This window comes from Chiloscyllium plagiosum, chromosome 3, assembly GCF_004010195.1.
Source record: "Chiloscyllium plagiosum isolate BGI_BamShark_2017 chromosome 3, ASM401019v2, whole genome shotgun sequence".
NCBI lineage: Eukaryota > Metazoa > Chordata > Chondrichthyes > Orectolobiformes > Hemiscylliidae > Chiloscyllium > Chiloscyllium plagiosum.
The window spans coordinates 65,462,407-65,482,907 of NC_057712.1; the positions used below are offsets into that span (position 1 = coordinate 65,462,407).

General features: G+C 41.6%; 1 protein-coding gene across 3 annotated transcripts in view; it reads left to right on the forward strand.

Annotated features, from left to right (window-relative positions):
* tmem244 (transmembrane protein 244) overlaps window positions 1-20,501 on the forward strand; it is a 94,778-nt gene that overhangs the window by 67,639 nt on the left and 6,638 nt on the right. For all 3 annotated transcript variants that reach the window (XR_006311287.1, XM_043687480.1, XM_043687481.1), the window contains exon 5: window positions 5,250-5,294. Coding sequence is in view for 2 of the 3 variants with exons in the window: in XM_043687480.1 (XP_043543415.1) it covers window positions 5,250-5,294 (45 nt within the window). In the remaining variant the exon portion in view is untranslated. The remainder of the gene's footprint in view (window positions 1-5,249; window positions 5,295-20,501) is intronic.

Genomic DNA, 20,501 nt, shown 5'->3' on the forward strand with positions numbered 1-20,501 from the left:
CTTTGGGAAACCTGTCTACTGTGGAATCCATGAGACAGTTAAAATCTCCCACAATAATGATATGCCAGGACTCGAGACTTATCAGTTTAGAAAAAGCGTCTACCAAAAATTTAAGGGGAAATGCTGAAGAGCAGTAAACAATTAAAACACCATATTCTTCCCCATTTATCAAGTCTTTAAGAATCACAAACCTCCCATGTGTGTCTTTAACACACTGTAACAACTTAAATGGGAGATTCTTCCCAGCCAATATAGCTACTCCCCTACTTCTGGTATTAAATGATGAAAAATAATCTTGGTCAAAGCCATCCTGCTGTGATTTCAGATGCTTCTTGTCATCCAAATATGTCTCCTGTAACAAAACAATTTCCACCTTCTCCTTTCAAGAGTACCTTCTTCCTCTTCATTGGTGAGTGACTTCCCTTGATATTCCATGTACACCATTTAATCAAATCATTAGCTATAATCTTCTGCAATAACATTTAAATTCCAAAGAGGAAGAACCCGAACCACAAATCACTGAGCCTTAGTGTCACATGATCCACCAAAAATAAAAGCTACATAAACTAAAACCACTACATTTAACAAACCTACAAAACTATTAAAAATTGAAAACAACGAAAACCAAAAAAACAAACCAACATATAAAGCACCAACAGTGCTGAGCACCAACAGTGCTGAGGAAAGGGAACTCCCCCCTGCCATGAGAGGGCAACAACCCAACCCAAACTATACATAAGTAGCATTTAACCATCCCAACCACCTTCACTTCTCCCAGCTAGAGCTGCACTGCAAACACAAGTAGAAAAGAGTAAACATCCTATCGAATACCAATATGAATTTTTAAAATTTCTTTAAAAAAAGAGGAATAAATACACCACCTATCCTTTGGTATATCCTAACTTAGATATTAAAAATATACATCTCAACTGCCACCAAACAGTTTAAACCAAATTATTATCAATAGAGGAGAAAAAAAAGAAAAATAAAGCTCCAACTGGACTGCCTCCGTTTCTTTTACAGAATGATAAACACATACCAAAACAACACTATTTGTACATACTAAAGTTGTTCAAATTTAGGTTAATTTGTCCACAAAGTCTCTTGCCTTCTCCGACATGTCAAAGAGATGTATGGATCTATCGAAGGTGACCAAGGCACTACCGGATACCTCAGGGAGTACTGAATCCCATGGTCCCTCAGTCTTCTCTTGACACTGTCGTAAGATTCTCGTTTCGGGATCACCGCTGAGAAGTCCTGAAAGAACATGATCTTAGAGCCCTCGTAAATTAGGGCCTTCGGATCCTTCCCCTGGAATCTGGAAACCTCCATGACTCTCTCTGTATCCCGGTAATGATGGAACCGCACCAGGAGAGGACAAGGACGTTGACCCATACCCGACCTCCGCATTGCGACCCAGTAAGCCCTCTCTATTTTTAATCCTCTCATGCCAGCCTCCAAGTCAAGGAATTTCGGCAGCCAGTCTCAACAAATTCCGCAGGCCACTCACCTTCCTTACCCTCAGGCAGAACAATGATCCGAATGTTTTTTTCTCCAGCCCCTGTTCTCAAGATCATCTGCTTGGTCACGCAAATTACAGACCTGTGTCTCCAGGGCTTGGATCCTATCCTTGGATGAACTGGCATCAGCTTCCACCACTATGAGCCTGTGGTCCATCTCATCCGTCCTCTTCTTCAGGCCTCCCAGCTGCTGCTCATGCTTCTGCAGCATAACAGAGATTGGAGCCAGCTTCTCTTCAATCTGTTTCCCCAGCATCTCGTGAGATTTTGCAAGCTCGTTCACCAGGGCCTGAAAAGTAATTGACTCCGAAGATCCTGCAGACTGAACTGCAGGCCCAGCCTCGGATGCTCCTCTACCCTTTTTTGGCATCTCTGGACGGCTGAAAATGCAGGTAGGTTAACTTTTCAAAGTTTCTTAGGACTCCACGATCTTTCCAGAGTCCCAAGATATCGCCACAGTCTGGGTTGGGCAGGTTAAAGGTTCGTCCTGCTTGTGCTGCAATGCGGAGCTTTGCAGTGCAATCTTCTTAGATCGCCACCGTCTTGGATTCCCCTAGCACCTAACTTTTAACTTAAACTCTAATTGGACTCTGTGTTGTTTGCCCCCACAGAGTCCAATGTTACCTGACTTTGCCACTTGTGCTTCACAGCTCCTTAGTGCTCTTGGTGCCTCAATTCCCACTTCAAATCCCAACCTTCACACTGGGGGGCTACCCCTCTTAACAACCAGTTTAGGGCAGAGCTTTTGAGATTGGCACTACTTTGTCCTCTGGCTGTTTCAGCATGAATGGCATATTCTTAAAGCAGTTAATACAGTTAAACAGATATTCTCCACAGACAAGCACTTAAAAATTTTTAACTCAGTACTGTAGCAAATTAGACATTACAATTGGTGTACCTTTTAAACTGTGTCATTGGCCCGGTCTGATTCTTCCCATTTGCAGGTACAAATTGTTTCTTACCCCAGTCCCCCAATTGTGGCCTTCGACCAAGGCACCAGTAAGAAGAACCCTGCTCACAGCACCCATTGCTGTGGGGAGTCAGAACTGGGGTTCAATGACAGAGTTTATTGTACAAGGAAATACCAGAGCTCCAGGGAGAGAAAGACACCAACATCACAGTGGTCAGCTGCGAGTCTTCTCTCGACCTGGAGCACATGTCAAGAAACTTTTTTACATCTTGTGATACAATAGGTCAATGTCTTTGTAACATGGTTTGTTTATGACAATCATTGCAGAATCATTGATAGTTTCAATACAGTCTTTGTCAGTTCCAGCGCAGACGTTGTTAGTTTTCGCGTGGTCATTGTCACTTTCAGTGTAGTCATTGTCAGTTTCAATGTCTGCACGGAAATTCATTGCTGTAGTAATGGGTGCTAATCGCTCTTCCTGAGAAGGACGATTACTGCAGCCCTGGCTATTAGCATTTCATATTGATTATGTATCAAGCTGTTAGCATTTCTATAAGAGGTGTTGGCTGGACCCAGACACTTTGGCGGGCAGTGTTTGTTACTCATGTGTATTCTCTCCCCTACCCACCTTAAACTAATCAACTGGGTTGTGAGTGCATTGTGCTGGCATTCTGGTGGCTCCAGGCATTGTCTGTATCTGCTCTGCTATTTCTCTCCATATGGTGATCTGGCAGCCATCTTGTGTGTCAAGTTGGCCAGCTGATGGCCATCTTGTGTGTCCGTGTCCTTAGTGTCACTCCTGCCTGTGCCCTCTCCCTCTTCAGGAGGTATAGTTAGTAAGTTTGCAAATTACACCAAAATTTGAGATGTAATGGACAGTGAAGAAGGTTACCTCAGAGTACACAGGGATCTTGATCAGATGGGCCAATAGGCTGAGGAGTGGCAGATGGAGTTTAATTTAGATAAATGCAAGGTGCCCCTTTTTGGGAAAGGAAACCCGAGCAGGATCTATACACTTAATGGTAAGGTCCTAGGGAGTGTTGCTGAACAAAGAGACCTTGGAGTGCAGATTCATAGTTCCTTGAAAGTGGAGTCGCAGGTAGGTAGGATAGTGAAGAAGGTGTTTGGTATGCTTTCCTTTAGTGGTTAGAGCATTGAGTACAGGAGTTGAGAGGTCATGTTGCAGTTGTACAGGACATTGGTTAGGCCACATTTGGAATATTGCGTGCAAATCTGGTCTCCTTCCTATCAGAAAGATGTTGTGAAACTTGAAAGGGTTCCAAAAAGATTTACAAGGATGTTACCAGGGTTGGAGGATTAGAGCCAAATGGAGAGGTTGAATAGGTTGGGGCTGCTTTCCCTGGAGGGTTGGAGGTTAAGAGGTGACCATACAGAGATTTATGAAATCATGAGAGCATGGATAGGGTAAATAGACAAGGTCTTTTTGCTAGGGTGGAAGACTCCAGAACTACAGGTTTAGGGTGAGAGGGGAAGCTTATAAAAGAATCCTAAGGGGCAACCTTTCCATACAGAGGAATGAGCTGCCAGAGGGAATGGTGGAGGCTGGTACAATTACAACATTTAAAAGGCATCTGTATGGGTATATGAATAGGAGGGGTTTGGAGGGATATGGGCCAATTGCTGGCAAATGGGACTAGATTAGGTTAGGATATCTGGTTGGCATGGATAAGCTCGACTGAAGTGTCTGTTTCCATGCTGTACATCTCTATGACTCTATGAGATCGTTTGGAGCAGGAGGCAACCTGAATCCATGAGGTGAAGGTGTTCATTTTAGATTCCTTTTTAAGTTTACTGACTTTGAGCTTGTTTGGCAAGATGGGATCCTGAATATTAATGAGGAAAGTTGTGCCATTAACAAGATGTTTAACAATTGTTAATCCCTGTCATGTGGAAACTCACTTGCCGCCACCAGTGAGCATATCACTGTTCAGTTTATGAAAGCATACAAAAGATGGTCTGAGTTTCTCCCAAAGTCAGGACGAACCACACTGTGCTTGTCACCTGATTCTGCCATTCATCTTATTATAGCCACATCCCTCAGACCCCAAATAGATTCCACTCATTGGTTATGACATTGGATTTCTTATTTGAGGTATCTAAGCTAGGGCATTGTACCTGATTAGCTGAACTGTAAGTTAATTAACAACAGTGTGGGAATTAATATTTTTACAGACATAGATGCAATGTTGGCGTGGGTTAAATCAATGGAAATGAATAGGATGATGAAGTAATATTCAACTACTTATTATATTCGTCAAAGGACTATAAATAAATGTGTCACGATGTGAGCAGTACTCACCAACCTTTAAGTGTATAACTTGCATTCTTTATATTTAATTGTAAGCTACAGAAGAGTTTGGCCAAATTTTCAAAGGTGTTATCTTGATCTCTTGCCAAAATCACTTACGTCATCAACAAATCTGCAGAAATAAAAGCAGGGTAAAAAGGTATTCTGTACCATTGCTTTGGAGTTTTGCTGATTCCCCTATAGCAGTTGCAGCAAAAAGTCAGAACATCTGTTAAATTTCAGGTCCCAGACAATTATGAATGTGTCCATGCACACATATGTGTTTGTGTATAACTGGTCACGTACATTCTGTTTCCCATTTCTATGTTTAGCTACTAGCTAAAATTAAAATTAAAATAGTGAATCAATAATTAAAAATTAGCTAAGTGTTTATGATGTTACAGAAATGTATTTGGAGCTAGAATTGATGTCCTGTTTTGCAAGTGAATACAGTATTTAGTAAGTGTCTCAGTAAAGAAATTAATGATGTTGATATTAATTTTTTTTTCAGTTATGGCTGAATTTCCATTAGTGTGGCATTGGTGGTTAGCTCTAGGTAAGATTTTCACATTTTTGTATAAATATCATGTGTATTATATGAAATGAGTAAGTTTGGCGTACTTTACCTGTCTGAAACTGCTAATTCTGCACACACCGGAACTTTGTATAGTTTTTAAATCCAAAAGTATTCCCCACTCATGTACACAGACGCAATCACACACATGTATATTTAGATATTTTCCAATCCTGCCACTAAAGTAAAGATTTCTCATTGGACTGAACACCAGGCACCTTTTGAGTTGACCCCAATGAATAAATATCTTATTAGTTCTTCACTCAAATTCAGCCAGTGCTTGAACATTGTGAGAGGGTATAACAATTGCTAAAATGGAAGGGAACATTGTCATTTATAAGTAAGTGACCACATGCAATGGGAAAAGCTTTTCTGAAGATTATCAATATTGCTAAAGTGCAGTTCCATCTTTCCAAGAGTTGAAAAATAATCTGTTTTAAAAAGTGGAGTCAAGGAGAAGCCTTCATCCTGTTTGACAAACTAGATGTTCATCGGATGTGAAGAAAGTTGCTCTATTTGATGATCCTGGCCACCTACATGTCTGGCAGGGTGTGACAGCCAGGCCTAACGCTGTGTACAATTCCTGCAATACCTGAGAGTAAATGCAGAAGGTAACAAACACTAATGAATCAACCAAAATAATGAATACCCACTAGAGCCATTTATCAGATAAATGTTCCAAAGTGTTACCAGCTAATTTACTTCACATTTACTGCTAGCCCATGCCAAGTCTGCAAAGATCCTTACACCTCCTGCGACACTCAGAGTTACGCTGCATATTACAACTGAATCCCTTGACACAGTCTCATTTTCAAATAAACTGTTCTAACACAGCCTAACTAAATGGGATATTGAAGATGAGTTCCAGGAGGGCCATATGGCTACTGTCAATGACTCTGCTACTTTGAAAATGTAGCAGTGTGTTAATTGTGCTCTGATCAGTATTGAATATAAAAGGAGATCACATTTACGTTGATGCTCGTCAATGTATCAAACACCCGTGAACTGTGCATCGTCTAGAAGAGCTCTTACGTGGGATCACATCAGAAAAGCAAGGATATTATCCTTCAAAGATATCTGCTTTCTTCCAGTAAAAAACTCCTGTCAAGATTGAATTAATGAAATCACTGACAAAACTTGCAAAATAAATCAAAATATCCCATAGTGTTAGGTAAATCATTTGATAATCTAACCGAATATAAATTCTGCCGTTTTAATATCCTTTCTTAATTAACAACAGTCAAGTTGTTAACTTTTGTAAAGTGGCAAAACACTTTGCATCAATTATGGACCTATCATGTCAAAGTTTTAAATATATAAAGTTGATGAGTATTTTAAAAAGTAATACTTTAGTAAATATACAATTTTGCACTTCATGGGATATTTTAAAAGTTATATCAAATTTTCAAAATTAAATAGAAAGTCTGGTAAGAAAATAAATAAAACAGCATGGAACTGTAAAACTTAAACATTAAAGATTCAGAATGCAACTTAAAGAAATTAGCAAAATAGTTCTGCAGGGAAATGAGTCAAGTTTGAGCACACTTGCACACATACAAGCTGAACTATTGGACTCTGCCTGCTATTGCTTGTGTAATGTTGAGACATGTTGATAATTCTTTTGTGCTGTGTTCAGGGGTGGGTGAGAGTGGGATCAAAAGCAGCCTTTACACATGTAGCTGATATTGAAGGAGATGGATAAATGTAATGAAGTTTATTGTTTGGCAGCTGGCTGCTAAAGGTAATAATTATTGCAAGCAAATGTCTTGTGACATTGGAATCAGAACAGTGTGACAGGAAAAGTGTGATTAGGAGAGTGCTACAAGAAGCACCAGAAATATATAAGTGACACAAAGATGGTACAGGTAAGGCTTCCAATATAATTGTCTTGACATTAGAAAATCTCATGTAGTGTCGCGCATGATAACTAAGAAAAAGCAATCCAGAAATTGAGTTGAAGAACAGAGACATGTATGAAGTTGGGGCATATTTTCAGTTTCTTTTAAGTTTGCAGAAGGATAACATTTTTTTTAAATAGCATCTTAAATTTAAAAAATATATGTATTTCTTCAATAAATTAATTTCTTGCCACAAAATCTGTGCCCAGTAATTAAGATTTTTAGTTTAAGAGCAATCAAAGAGATTACAACAGTTTTGCTGATGGGCTCAAGTGTAAAACTGCAGTGCAATAGCATGTTGACATAGCAAATTTCTGTTTTAAATATTGTCTTTAAAAGTGTGACATACAGCACTGCTTATACAATGACTTTCCTGCCCTCCTTGCCTCTGAAGACACTGTACCTGTGGAGTATGTTTGAAGTGTGCCATGTCTGTCAAAGCCCCTTTTGCCATCAATCTTGCACCATCTCACTTCCCAACCCCCACAACACGAATATCAAAATCAGCCACTTAAAATTAATATCTAGATTAGTAGTGAAGCAAAAATTGATATCGCTTTTGTTAAAAAATGAACATTCACGAAACATTAATTTACCATTTCATTAAAAGAATTGAAAAGAGTGAATAGTACCATCTTGTGGTGTAGTTATGCAACTCTTATTATGAAACTGGTTTTGAATTGAAATTTATTTTTGTAACCCATCTTATTTCTCTTCCTTCACATAAACTACTGTGCTTGCATCAACATTTTTGTTATGAGTTTTGTAATTGAGATGTTCACCATGATTAATAAATAATACTTGCAAACGAGGAGATTTTCAATTACACCCTCAGATGAATCATTCTGAAGCAATTGTTTGGTTCATAATGTTGGTGATACCTACATTCTGGCCTCCATCTTCTGAAAAAAGAGCGAGGCCATTTGGTCATCAAAGAAAGGGAATATTGTAAGGCTGTTACATCTATTTATGATCTTCTCATCTCTTCCTTCTTTGAAGATACTAACTTGTATTGTAGTATATTGCCCTTGTCATCAACAGTCATCCAATTTCATGGCACAGAGAGCATTCTTCTTCTGTGTTAGCTGGCAATTCAACTACGGGGAATACGGCAGCCCAGGTCAATGCCATCTTCAGGCAGTATCCACACATGTACACAGTGATCAAGAATAGATGTCATTGCCAGTTCTTCCTCCCAAGTGGGAGACACAAAGGCCTAACATAGCACAACCACCACTTGCTGGATACTGTCAACTAGCTGAACCAGTTCCAGTGATTGATTCTAGGGCTTTAGGCAGAATCTCACCATACATCTCATGGATGATATTTCTACCTAAAGGTGAAGTGCATGAAATTGGATCTATCCGCATGGAATGAAGATCAAACGGGTTAAGAGACAGAGTCAGAGAGTTAGAACAAAATGACATTCATGGATTGGGGACAGTAACAAATGGAATCCCCATTAATTAGCTACGATTGGCTCTCCCTGTATTTCCCTCTCATTCACACTTATGATCTGGACCACAAATAGAAAGAAATATATTCAAGATTGATTGACACACAGATACATGGGCCTGTAAAAAAGGGCAGAAAATTCCCAATTCATGTACATGTTATGAGAGTGAACAAAATCATGATAAATGCAGTTTAATATAACAAAGCAAATATAATAAACTGTTCATAAATTCAGGACTAGGCTGCTGAATGATTTTTCCACACTTCTCAATTCCATTCACAGCAAATCTGACAATAGACAAGCTCAGGACAGCTGACAACAAAACTTGGGCAAATCGAAAGCTTTCAATGATGACTTCTGCTGCTGCTGCTGCTGTCATTAACATCATTTTTAAAATTCAATCGGGGCAGTGGTTGTCATCAGCTGGGCCAGTGTTTATTCCTCATCCCGAAATTCCATTGAGAAAGTGGCAGGAAGCTGCCTTCTTGAACCACTGCAATCCATTTCCTGTAGCAAGAGCTGCAACACTGTTAGGGAGGGATTTCCAGGATTTTCATCCAGAAATAAAGAAGGAACAATGATATATTTGCAAGTCAGGATGGTGAGTGGCTTGGAGGGGAACTTGGAGGTGGTGGTGTTCCCATATATCGGCTGCCTTTGTCCTTCTAGATGGAAGTGTTTGTGTATTTAGAAAGTGCTCTAAGGAGCTTTGGTGAATTTCTGCAATGCATTTTTATACGCTGAACACCAATAGAAGAGGGTGTTGATGTTTGTAGATGTGATATTAATCAAGTCGGCTGCTTTGACCTGGATGGTGTCAAGCTTCCTGAGTTTAGTTGGAGTTACATTCATCCAGGTAAGTGGGGAGTATTCCATCATATTCCTGACTTGTTGGGAAGTCAAGGGCTATGTTTCTCACTGCAAAATTACTTGCCTTTGACCTATTCTTGTAGCTTATATGTCAAGTCCAGTTCAGTTCTTCATCAATGGTAACGCTCAGGATGATGATAGTGGGAGTTTAAACAATGGTAATGCTATTGAATGTCAAAAGGTGATGGTTAGATTCTCCCATGTTGCAGATGTCATTGTCTGTATTTGTGTGGTAGAACTGTTACTTACCACTTGTCAGTCCAAGCCTGGATATTGTCCTGGTCTTGCTGCATTTGAACATGGACTGCTTCAGTATCTGAGCAGTCATAAGCGGTGCTGAACAATGCGCAGTCATCAGTGAACATCCCCACTTCTGACCTTATGATGGAGGGAAGATCATTGAAGTAGCTGATGATGGTTAGGCCAATGATACTATCCTGTGAAACTCCTCCAGGTATGTCTGGAGCTGAGATGACTGACCTCCAACAGCCACTAATATTTTCATTTGCACCAGCTTTGACACCAACCATTGGAGAGCTTTCCCCCTGATGCCAGTTGACTCCAGTTTTGCTCAAACTCCTTGATACCACATTCAGTCAAATGTGGCTTTGATGTTAAGGACAGTCCATCTCGCCTCATTTCTAGAATTCAGCTCTTCAGTCCACGTTTTGACCAAACCTGTTATTAAGTCAAAATCTGAGTGCCATGAACTCATCTACAAGTCAGTATTTTGATGAAATATTCCTCACAAATCCTCGATAAATGCTGCTCAAAGAACACTCAAGAAGCTTAAATTTACCTAGGATCCCTAGACAACACCTTCTAATCCCACAACCACAGCAGAAACTACTACCTGCAAGTTCCTCTCCAAGTCACTTATGATGCAGACGTGGAAAGATATTACCATTCTTTTATCGTTGCTGGGTCAACATCCTGAAATGCCTTCCCTTATGGCAGAATGCATCTGCCTACACCAAATGAGTAGTTTCAAGAAGGATGCTCATCATCACCAAGGACAACTAGGGATGGGCTAGCCAGAGATGCTCACAGTCCTTGACTGAATTTGTGAAAAGATACATCATGGGGCATTGTTTACGTTAATACAGGGCAGACTCGATTATCAATTAGTTGAAATGTCTGTGGCTTAAAGTGTTTTGACATACTTGTTGCAATTGTTTGAGGATGTTATTTGTAACATAGACAAAGAATAATCAGTGTATGTAGTGAGTTTTAATTTTCAGAAGCCTTTTTATAAAGTTGCATTGAGAGGGATTGAGTATACTGAGAGTTCTGGTCACCCTGTTATAGGGAGGATATTGTTAGGTTGAAGAGGGTTCAGAAATAACTTACCAGGTTGTTGCTGGAAATGGAGGGTTTGAGTTATAAGGAGACGCTGGGACTTTTTCACTGGAGCGGAGGAGGGGTAACCTTTTAGTGTTTTATAAAATCATGAGGGGTGTAGAGAAGGTGAATGGCAGGTGTCTTTTCCCTAAGATGGGGGGGATGGGTTTCAAGACTAGCGGGCAGTATTCTTAAGGTGAGCGAAGAAAGTTTTAAAACAGACATGAGGAGCAACCTTTTTACACAGACAGTGATTTGTGTGTGGAATGAATTTCCAGAGGAAGTGGGGGATGCGGGTACAGTTACAATGTTTAAAAGACATTTGGATAAGTATATGAATAAGAAATGTTTGGAAGGATTTGGGCCAAGTGTAGGCATGTGGGACTAGTTTAGTTTGGAATTATGCTCAGCATGTACTGGTTGGATTAAAGGGTTTGTTTCTGTGCTGTATGACTCTGACTCTATGGCTGAATATGTAATGGCAGCTTGCTGAATTCGAATATAGCCTTGAGGACACTTTATCTTGAGAACTGAGTATAGTTTTGGTGTCCTAACCTAAGGAAAGATATACTTACTATAGAGACAGTACCACAGAAGTTCACAAAATTAATTTCTGGGATGGTGGGACTACCTTACGAGGAGAGTTTGAGTAAACTGGGCTTGTACTCTCCGGAGTTTAAAAGAATGAAAGGTTATCTTATTGAAACTTAGAAAACTCTTACAGGGCATGACATGGTGAACAGAGACAGCATGTTTCCCCTAGTGATTCTAGAAAAAGGAACATTATGCCAGGATGAGGGAGCAGGTAATTAAACTGAGATGAAGATAAATGTCTTCACTCGGAGGGTAGTGAGTCCTGGGCATTCTCCAGTCCACAGCAGTGTGACTAATGATAGTATGAGAAAATGCAAGAAAATGGCATTGAGGTGATGATTAGTCATAACCTAGAATGATCTAAAAAGGCAAGGATTGTTGAAGTATTGGTTAAACACCTGATCTTGAGGAACAGTGATCCATATAGCACATAGATTGAGTTAGCTAGAATTTAATTGCAATTTTTAAAATGCTTAATCGGAATGGAGAGAAAAAAAGAGAGGGATAAAGATAAATACAAAAATATGAATTAAAATCTCAAAGATCAAGAAAATAGGAAACATTTGTTTTCAAAAAAAAGTAAATGATAAAATAAAAGGAGACAAATTAGAAAGGAAATTTGAATTCAACAAAGTTTTAACTTTGTAAACAGGAAGATGTAGGTAAATTAACAATAAGCCAGATTTAACTCCTGGTTTTGATTCAGCAAGGAACATTTGCCTTATGCCTAATTTCACTGAGGAAGGAGCTGAAATGTTTTTGTGCCATTTGATGGCTGGAATTCTGAAATTAAAAAACCAAACAAAAAGAATGGCAATACTCAATATCAGGTTGAGCAGTATTTATTAATTGGTGGGTTTGCAAATGTGGCACACGATTCCCATTGCAGGACTGGTGCCATTCCCTTATCTTAGGTTTTGCGAGATCCAACACAGTTCCAATTAAAGTTTAGAGAACTGGGCGTGTGTACAAGCAACATATGTGATTGCTTTGCAGAGGAAATCTTTCACTGCTGTAACTGACAGTGCAGTATGCACATGTGGGCTATAAAACAGCCCCCTGGACTGACAGCATGGCTCTTTATCAAGGCCACAGCTTTCTTGCCAAGCTCGATTGCCATTAAGAGTTATTGAAGGCACAAAAATGACACAGGTATTATTTTCAAATTTAAATTTTACTTATAAACAGTTCAGATTACATTGGCTTCACTTTGTTCATGTCTCCAATCATAGTTATTTTTGAGATTAGCTTAGTCAGTGAGCTAAATCTACTGGATCACCTTATGGCATGTACTAATGACCATAGGGGAGACAGGTACCTTACCTTTATTACAGAAGAGTAAACATTATTCTTCAGTACTCTTTTTATTGAATACTCATGTTCATGTCTTGTTGTATTTTCCATTTTATGGGACATGCAGGCTCAGCTTTGTAAGGGAAAGGACATTGTCTTGGATCATTTTCGGGGAGATTCATTGACATAGCGTCAGATTTTCCAAGACATAGCAACTCATGCAGATTGCCACTCCAGCCTTTCATTTTCATGTAAGAAGGGAGCTCTGCTGAGAGGAAATTTTGCTCAGAAACTCCTTCAGAAATGTAGAGCCATAATTCCATCCTGACAGATCTTTTGTAAAGCAGACCTGTCAGAAGAAACCACAACCTTTTCTCACAGCAGTCAACTGCCATATTCTGAAATTCTAAAATGTTAACAGACACTTCACAGCTGCTGTCAAACAACAAGTACATAAGCTAAGTGTAATATTATGATGCTGGAGGACAGAGTACCAGATGATTGGGGTGTGAGAGGGGGTAGGCTGCCAGGGTAAACTGATGATTAGGGTGCTAGCTGGGTAGGAGTACAGAGCCAGGCTTAGGATTCCAGATTGGTGGGGATTGGATGCTGGGCAATTAGAATGTCGTGTTGATAGGATGCCAGGTAGTAAGAGTGCCAGTTGGGTTGAGTGTTTGGTGTCAGATAGTAAGATGCTAGATAGTTTGGGGATAAGGAGCCAGCTAAGTAAGGTGCCAGTTGGGTAGAGCGGGTAGTGTGCTAATTGAGAAAGAAGGGGTAGGATGCCATGTAAATAGTGTCCTAACCAGGTAGGGTGCCTGCTGGGTTGAATGCCAAGAGGGTAGAGTGTAGGGTGCCATGTGGGGATGGTCCGAGGTGACAAGGAATTCAGGTAAGCAATGGAGTATTTAGGGTCTATCTGGGTAGGTGGTCGAATTAGATCTGGTCATGGGGCATGGGGATGGGGAAATATTGCATGGCAGTGTCAGTACTGGGGAGTTTCAGGCACCAGCAATGGCCTGGATCAGGTTTGGTCAGTGGTGGGGGGGGGGAGGGGGTTTTGGCGGGGGGATGTTGCTCAGATTGGATCTAGCAGCAGCTTGGATGGATGGTGAGGGTGAGTGGTCAGAAAGGCGCATTGATCAGGTCTGTTGGCAGGCTGCTTGATTCAGGTCCTACAGCGGAAGCAGGGGTGGTAGGGTCAGGTCAGGTCAGGACAGGACTGTGTGGAGGGGGAGCCTGAGTCATGTTCCAGAGTGAGTTAAGGTTGTCAGACCCATCAAGAGTATCAGTTCAGGATCTGGAGTTTGTAAGTGAAGTAAAGGAAGTGTAGTTATGTGCTTGAGATAAGTATGGAGGTCAGTTAAATAATTACACAAGCAGTAGATTATGATTTAATAGTCAAACCTTTCCTAAGCAACTATATACTTAATTTCAACAGCACTTTCTAAAGTCTCTGATTTAAGTGGAAACTTTTGGAGGGCTCCAATGTGGAGGCATTGCAGACTTTTTGATTTCCTGGGCATCTTCTTTGGAGTCTGAAACAATGTGGAATCTGCAGATTCCCTGTGCCCAGCTCCCACGCACTGGAATAGCAACAGTCTGGCCATTGGAAGACCCAGCCATAGTGCATTATATTAGACCAGTGTTAGCTATTGGACAGTGCTTATTAAACAATCTTGATTATTAATTACAGTAACGACAAATTATCAGTCAAGCTAGGATTATAGCTCACTGACGCTTGCTAAAGCCTATGTATACTCATATGCAAGTTCTTTTACTTGCAAACAGAAAGAACATGACCATACATCATGCCTTTTTCACAGTGTAAACGTTTGAGGGTTAACCGTTCCCTGATGCATAATCCAAGGCAATGATTCATCCAGTTAGGGTCCATTAGCAACCAATGAGCACATTCTTTTCATGCCGTATCAGTTACTCTTTACAATTTGATATTCTTGTGATTCCATCCAAGATGAAAAACTTCAAAAGGATTCTCTTTTTTCAGCAATAATTGAACTTTAGAAAGTGAACTCAGATTCCAGCACGGACTCGACCAACTAGTATCCTGAGATGAATCCATATGTGGATAGTATTGTCTGAGCTGTTTAGGCCCCTTATTTTCTTATCTTGACTGACTGTTTTTATCACCCCTCCCCAGCCATACCTATGACTCCAGGTCGTTCCGACTTCACTGCTTCATGCCCCAACTTCCGATATCCTTTTCCGTGTGCTCAAGCCTACTCCACACTACCTATCCTCTACAACTGACTCAGGGAAGTGAAAATCAGCTTTCGCCCAATAAGTGACTAAAGTCACCACATTTCCCATTCTTGTAGATCCATAAAATCCTTCTCCCATAACAGTTCAAGTCTAATGAAAGGTTACAAATCTGAAATGTTCATTGACTTCACTCTCCCAAGATACTGCCAGACCTGGTGAGTACAGTATTTTGATCATTTTCCCTTACTGGATTGGTTGTTTGTGATTGACTCATCCAACTGTGATAACTGTAAACAAAGCTGCAATTCCCCAGTCAATCCCACACCTTATGTTGCTCCTGGAGCATCAGTGTCTGCATGACCATGACACAAAAATAAAAGCCTACGCAGAACAAATATTCCAACTCTAATTTATAGATGAAACTGTTGCCACATATCATGCAGAGTTCTGCTAAACGACCATGGCCTGGATATTACAATGGTGAGTTAGTTGTTAGAGCAGCACAGATTGTTAGTACCCATGAGAATCCCAGACAAAGTAGACTCTATGAGAATTGCCAACACCATTGAAGATTCCATTAGGCAATTCTCAACATCTGGAAACCTGAAAAAAAAGATTAATGTTGGAGATTTTGGAGGACTCCATTTTTGTTAAGTTAATAGTCACCCAGGAAATGTTAGACAATTAAAAACTAATCTTACTCCTGGTCAACTATTAAGCTGACCCTGCCTCAATTTATCATACAGACCACCAATTACACCTCCCCTGACCCATTACACACCCGAGATTCCTGACAACCTACCCCAACCCAACATGGCTATCTGTTGGATCCTAGCTGCCCCGATATCCCTGGCCCACCAGTCTCAACCTGGCACCTTACCCACCCTACACCTGAACACTACACTTATCAGACACAGTTACACTTTGCCAGAAGCTGTCAAGGTGTCTGCTGTAATTCTGGAAATTGAAATCAGAGAACATGACACGCTGATTCCTGCAAAGGGGGGCATGGTTTGAACTCTCTGAGAACCTTGCACGACAGAAGAACTGTGCTGATTCCAGCCACACCCCACATTTCTAAAGGATCCAAGGTCAGGATTGGCGGCTAGAAAAGCAGTAGTTAGCACTGACATAAAAACAAGTGTTAAGTGGCAATCAAACTGTGACTGCCACTCAGTGGGATATATGGTCCATGTACCTGTTTTCTGTCTTTCTTTATTGATCTAAATGCTTTTTTATAGTGCCAACCCCCCAGTGGCTGCAGCATGGCTGATGGCATTTTGCTGATATTCAGTCATGAGCACTGCAGGTGGCATTGCAGGATGACCTTAAGCATTTCAAGCTCTTGAAGACCTGGTTTTGTATTGCAACACCTCAGTGTTGGAAGCAGAAATCCAGGGTGACTGGTTGACGATTAACAGTAAGGCCGAATGGATATTGTGAGAGGACAAATGTTATCACCCCAACAGAGGACAGGTTTGTGTTTTGCAGAGCCACTGCATCTCTGCTAGGGTAACACCTCAATAATGCCAGTAATATTTTACAGGACAGATTGCTGTGCAAGCACCTTTGAATGATGCTGTCTACAGCTACGAAGGTGAAAATCTGGGTTGCATGGCAGGAGCTGACCTGATATATTGAAGTCTGAGCACGTAGTGCAGAACCCAAACAATGGGTGGTTTTGACTTGAGTTATAATGCAACTTTAGATATCAGGCATGTTGTACCGCAGTTGGACTCGTAAGAGTTCTAACACAAGTGGCCATCAGCCCCATGCTGCAAAGGATGAGCTCTAAGCTTTGGTACAGTTCTGTTATGCGTTAGTGCCAGACTTGTCCATGCCCCTTGATATTGCATTACAGGCTTTCTGTTGACCTGGAAATGTGCCAAACATTTCATTGCACATGGCTATCAGTAATCTTCTGTTGTCTATTCCATACGTGCTTTGTGCGTGCTCAGTAACACAACCTGTGCACACGTTCACCTTTCAGCAGGCTGGTGCCAACACTACACAAGGCCACTTGTGTCCGTTATCTCACCGCAAACACATCTTTAAGTTATCCTTTGAGTGACAGAGTCAGAATCTGATCTGCTGACTATGACTGTGCAAATGAATGATGGTGATTCTTTTTTCTTCATGATTGTCTTCTGCTTTTTGTTCCCCAGCTCTAGCACTTTCTCTCTCGCTGGTTTCCAGACTTTGGATATTTGCAATGCAATAGACCCAAACAAAGGGTTCGGAAGGCAGGATATCAAGAGGCACACACTTATATCATGTGTATATCAACAGAAACTGTGGGATGAGGGAGAAGTGGGATGTGAAGAGGACTATTTGAAGATACCATTAGCTATGATTGTTTCAGCTTTGCTGCTGGCCACAGCTTTGGTTGCTGACAGTAATTATTGACTTCTCCATCAGGGTAATGAAATACAGTATGGCTGTTTTCTACAGTTAGTTCCTGCTGCCTCTGGTTATGCTGCACTTCATCAGGTGGTTGAAAAAGCATCGCTCCAAAAGCTAGTGCTTCCAAACAAACCTGTTGGACTATAACCTGGTGTTGTGTGATTTTTAACTTTGTCCTGGCACCTTCAAGTTATTTATATAGGTCCCTTCCTGAAGATGTAATGCGGCAGGACTGAGTTATGGAGCAGCGCAAAGGTAAATAGCTACTCATGCAAAGAATTTAATGAGCTACAATATACTACAATAGGCTGTTTTGTGCACCCAGACAAGTGGTAGTGTTTGGAGCATCCCCACATCGCTGCACACAGTTTGGTAAATACAAAATAGACAAGCAGGAGGCTGAAATTCCACAGTAGGCCAGGCAGCTTCAGGTGGAGACGTCAACATTTCAGGTATAATCCTTCTTCGGACTCCTGCTTGCCCACCTTGGATTCCAGCATCTGTAGTTTTTTTGTCTCTAACAAAGTTTGTTAGACTGCAAAGTCTCTTCAAATGATGCCCACTTTGAAGTGGTTCTCTGCCTCCCTCAAATATACAATGGCAGATAAGGGGAAAATTAAGGCCCCACTTTGTGAGTATGGGCATCAAAGCTTGATGCAGAGGCAGGGCATCCATCTTAGGTGTAAAAGTACCTAATGCAGCGACTTGAACAAGCTGCCCTCCCATCTATCCAAACCAAAGTTTGGGTCCACTATGTAGATGACACCTTTGTCATCGCAAAAAGGAACAAATTAGAGGAAACATACAACACCATCAACAATATCCTGACAGGCATAAAATTCACAAATGAAGAGAACAACAACAGATTCCCATTCCTAGATGTCACAGTTGAATGTACAGTGAATGGAGAGCTTCAAAACAGCGTCTACAGAAAAACAACACACATGGACCAAATACTTAACTTCCGAAACCATCATCCCAATACCCACAAACCAAGCTGCATCACACTGCAGCAACCAAGAACTACAAAAGACAAAAGAAAAATATCTATGCAACATTTTCAGGAAATACAGTACCCAATAAACACAATCCGCCGATTCCTCAGATACAAACCCAAACAAGCAGACACAACGTAACCAAAAACTATCGCCACGTGACCTTACATCAAAGACATATCAGAAATGACTTCCAGACTACTCAGACCCCTTGGCATCATGGTAGCCCACAAACCTACCAACACACTTAAACAGCGACTAATGAACCTAAAGGATCCATTATATGCTACCAGCAAAACTAACATCATTTACAAGATACTATGCAAGAACTGGACAACACATTACATTGGAAGAACTAGAAGGATACACAAACACCAAATGGCCACCAAAACACACGAACACCAACTGGACACCAAAAGACATGACCCACTATCACTAGTTTTATATACCTACAGACAAAGAAGGACACCCCTTTGACTGGGACAACACACACATCCTAGGACAGGTGAAACAAAGACACGCACAAGAATTCTTAGAGGCATGGCATTCTTACCAGAACTCCATCAATAAACACATCAATGTAGATCCTATCTACCTTCCTTTGAAATAAGAACCAGAAATGATATCGCCCACCTTAAGAAACCAAGACCTATAAATAGAGAGGTGGGACATACCATCAACGCTTCACCAGAGCCTCTCACTGATGATGTTACCTGGTATGGTTGACAAAACATCTGAAAACAAACCTTCAAGCTCAGCAAGCTAACTTACAGACTTACCAGGTTATAGGCCCACAGGGTGCGGCACGGTGGCTCAGTGGTTAGCACTGCTGCCTCACAGCACCAGGGTCCCAGGTTCAATTCCAGTCTTGGGCGACTGTGTGGAGTTTGCACGTTCTCCATGTGTCTGCGTCGGTTTCCTCCAGGTGCTCCGGTTTCCTTCCACAGTACAAAGATGTGCAGGTCAGGCGAATTGGCCATGCTAAATTGCCCATAGTGTTATGTGCATTAGTCAGAGGGAAATGGGTCTGGGTGGATTACTCTTCAGAGGGTAGGTGTGGACTAGTTGGGCCATAGGACCTGTTTCCACACTGTAGGTAATTTAATCTAATCAGGTTTACTCAGAAGTACAAACTTTTGGAGCACTACTCTTCATCGTTTAGCTCAGTCCAAAACCGGCACCTTCACATCATAGCCTTAAATACAAACAGGGTATCTGCCCACCACAGTTTTCTTTGGCAAGGGATCCCAAAAGCTGTCAACCCTCTCAGAGAAGAAATTCCTCCAGATCTCAGTCTTAGATTGGCACCCCTTTATTCTGAGGAGAAAGTGAGGACTGCAGATGCTGGAGACCAGAGTTGAAAAGTGTAGTGCTGGAAAAGTGCAGCAAGCCAGGCAGCATCCGAGAAGCAGGAGAATCGACGTTTCAAGCATAAGCACTTCTTCACGAATGAGGCTGGTGTGCCAAGCAGGCTGAGATAAAAGGTTGGGGGGAGGGAATTTGGGGGAGGGGCTCTGGGATTACGATAGGTAGAAGGAGGTGAGGGTGAGGGTGATAGGCCAGAGAGGGGGTGGGGGCGGAGAGGTCGGGAAGAAGATTGCAGGTCAAGAGAGTAGTGCTGAATCCAGGGGTTGGGTCTGAGATAAAGAGGGGGTAGGGGAAATGAGGAGGCTGGAGAAATCTACATTCATCCCATGTGGTTGGAGGGTTCCTAGGCAGAATATGAGGCGCTCTACCTCCAGGCGTCGTGTGGTCAGGGTCTGGCGATGGAGGAGGCCAAGGACCTGCATGTCCTTGGCGGAGTGGGAGGGGGAGTTAAAGTGTTCAGCCACGGGGCGGTTGGGTTGGTTGGTGCGGGTGTCCCAGAGGTGTTCCCTGAAACATTCCGCAAGTAGGTGGCCTGTCTCCCCAATGTAGAGGAGACCACATTGGGTACAGCGGATACAGTAAATGATGTGTGTGGAGGTGCAGGTGAATTTGCGACAGATATGGAAGGATCCAATGGGGCCTTGGAGGGAGGTAAGGGGGAGGTGTGGGCGCAAGTTTTGCACTTCTTGCGGTTGCGGGGGAAGGTGCTGGGAGTGGAGGTTGGGTTGGTGGAGGGTGTGGACCTGAC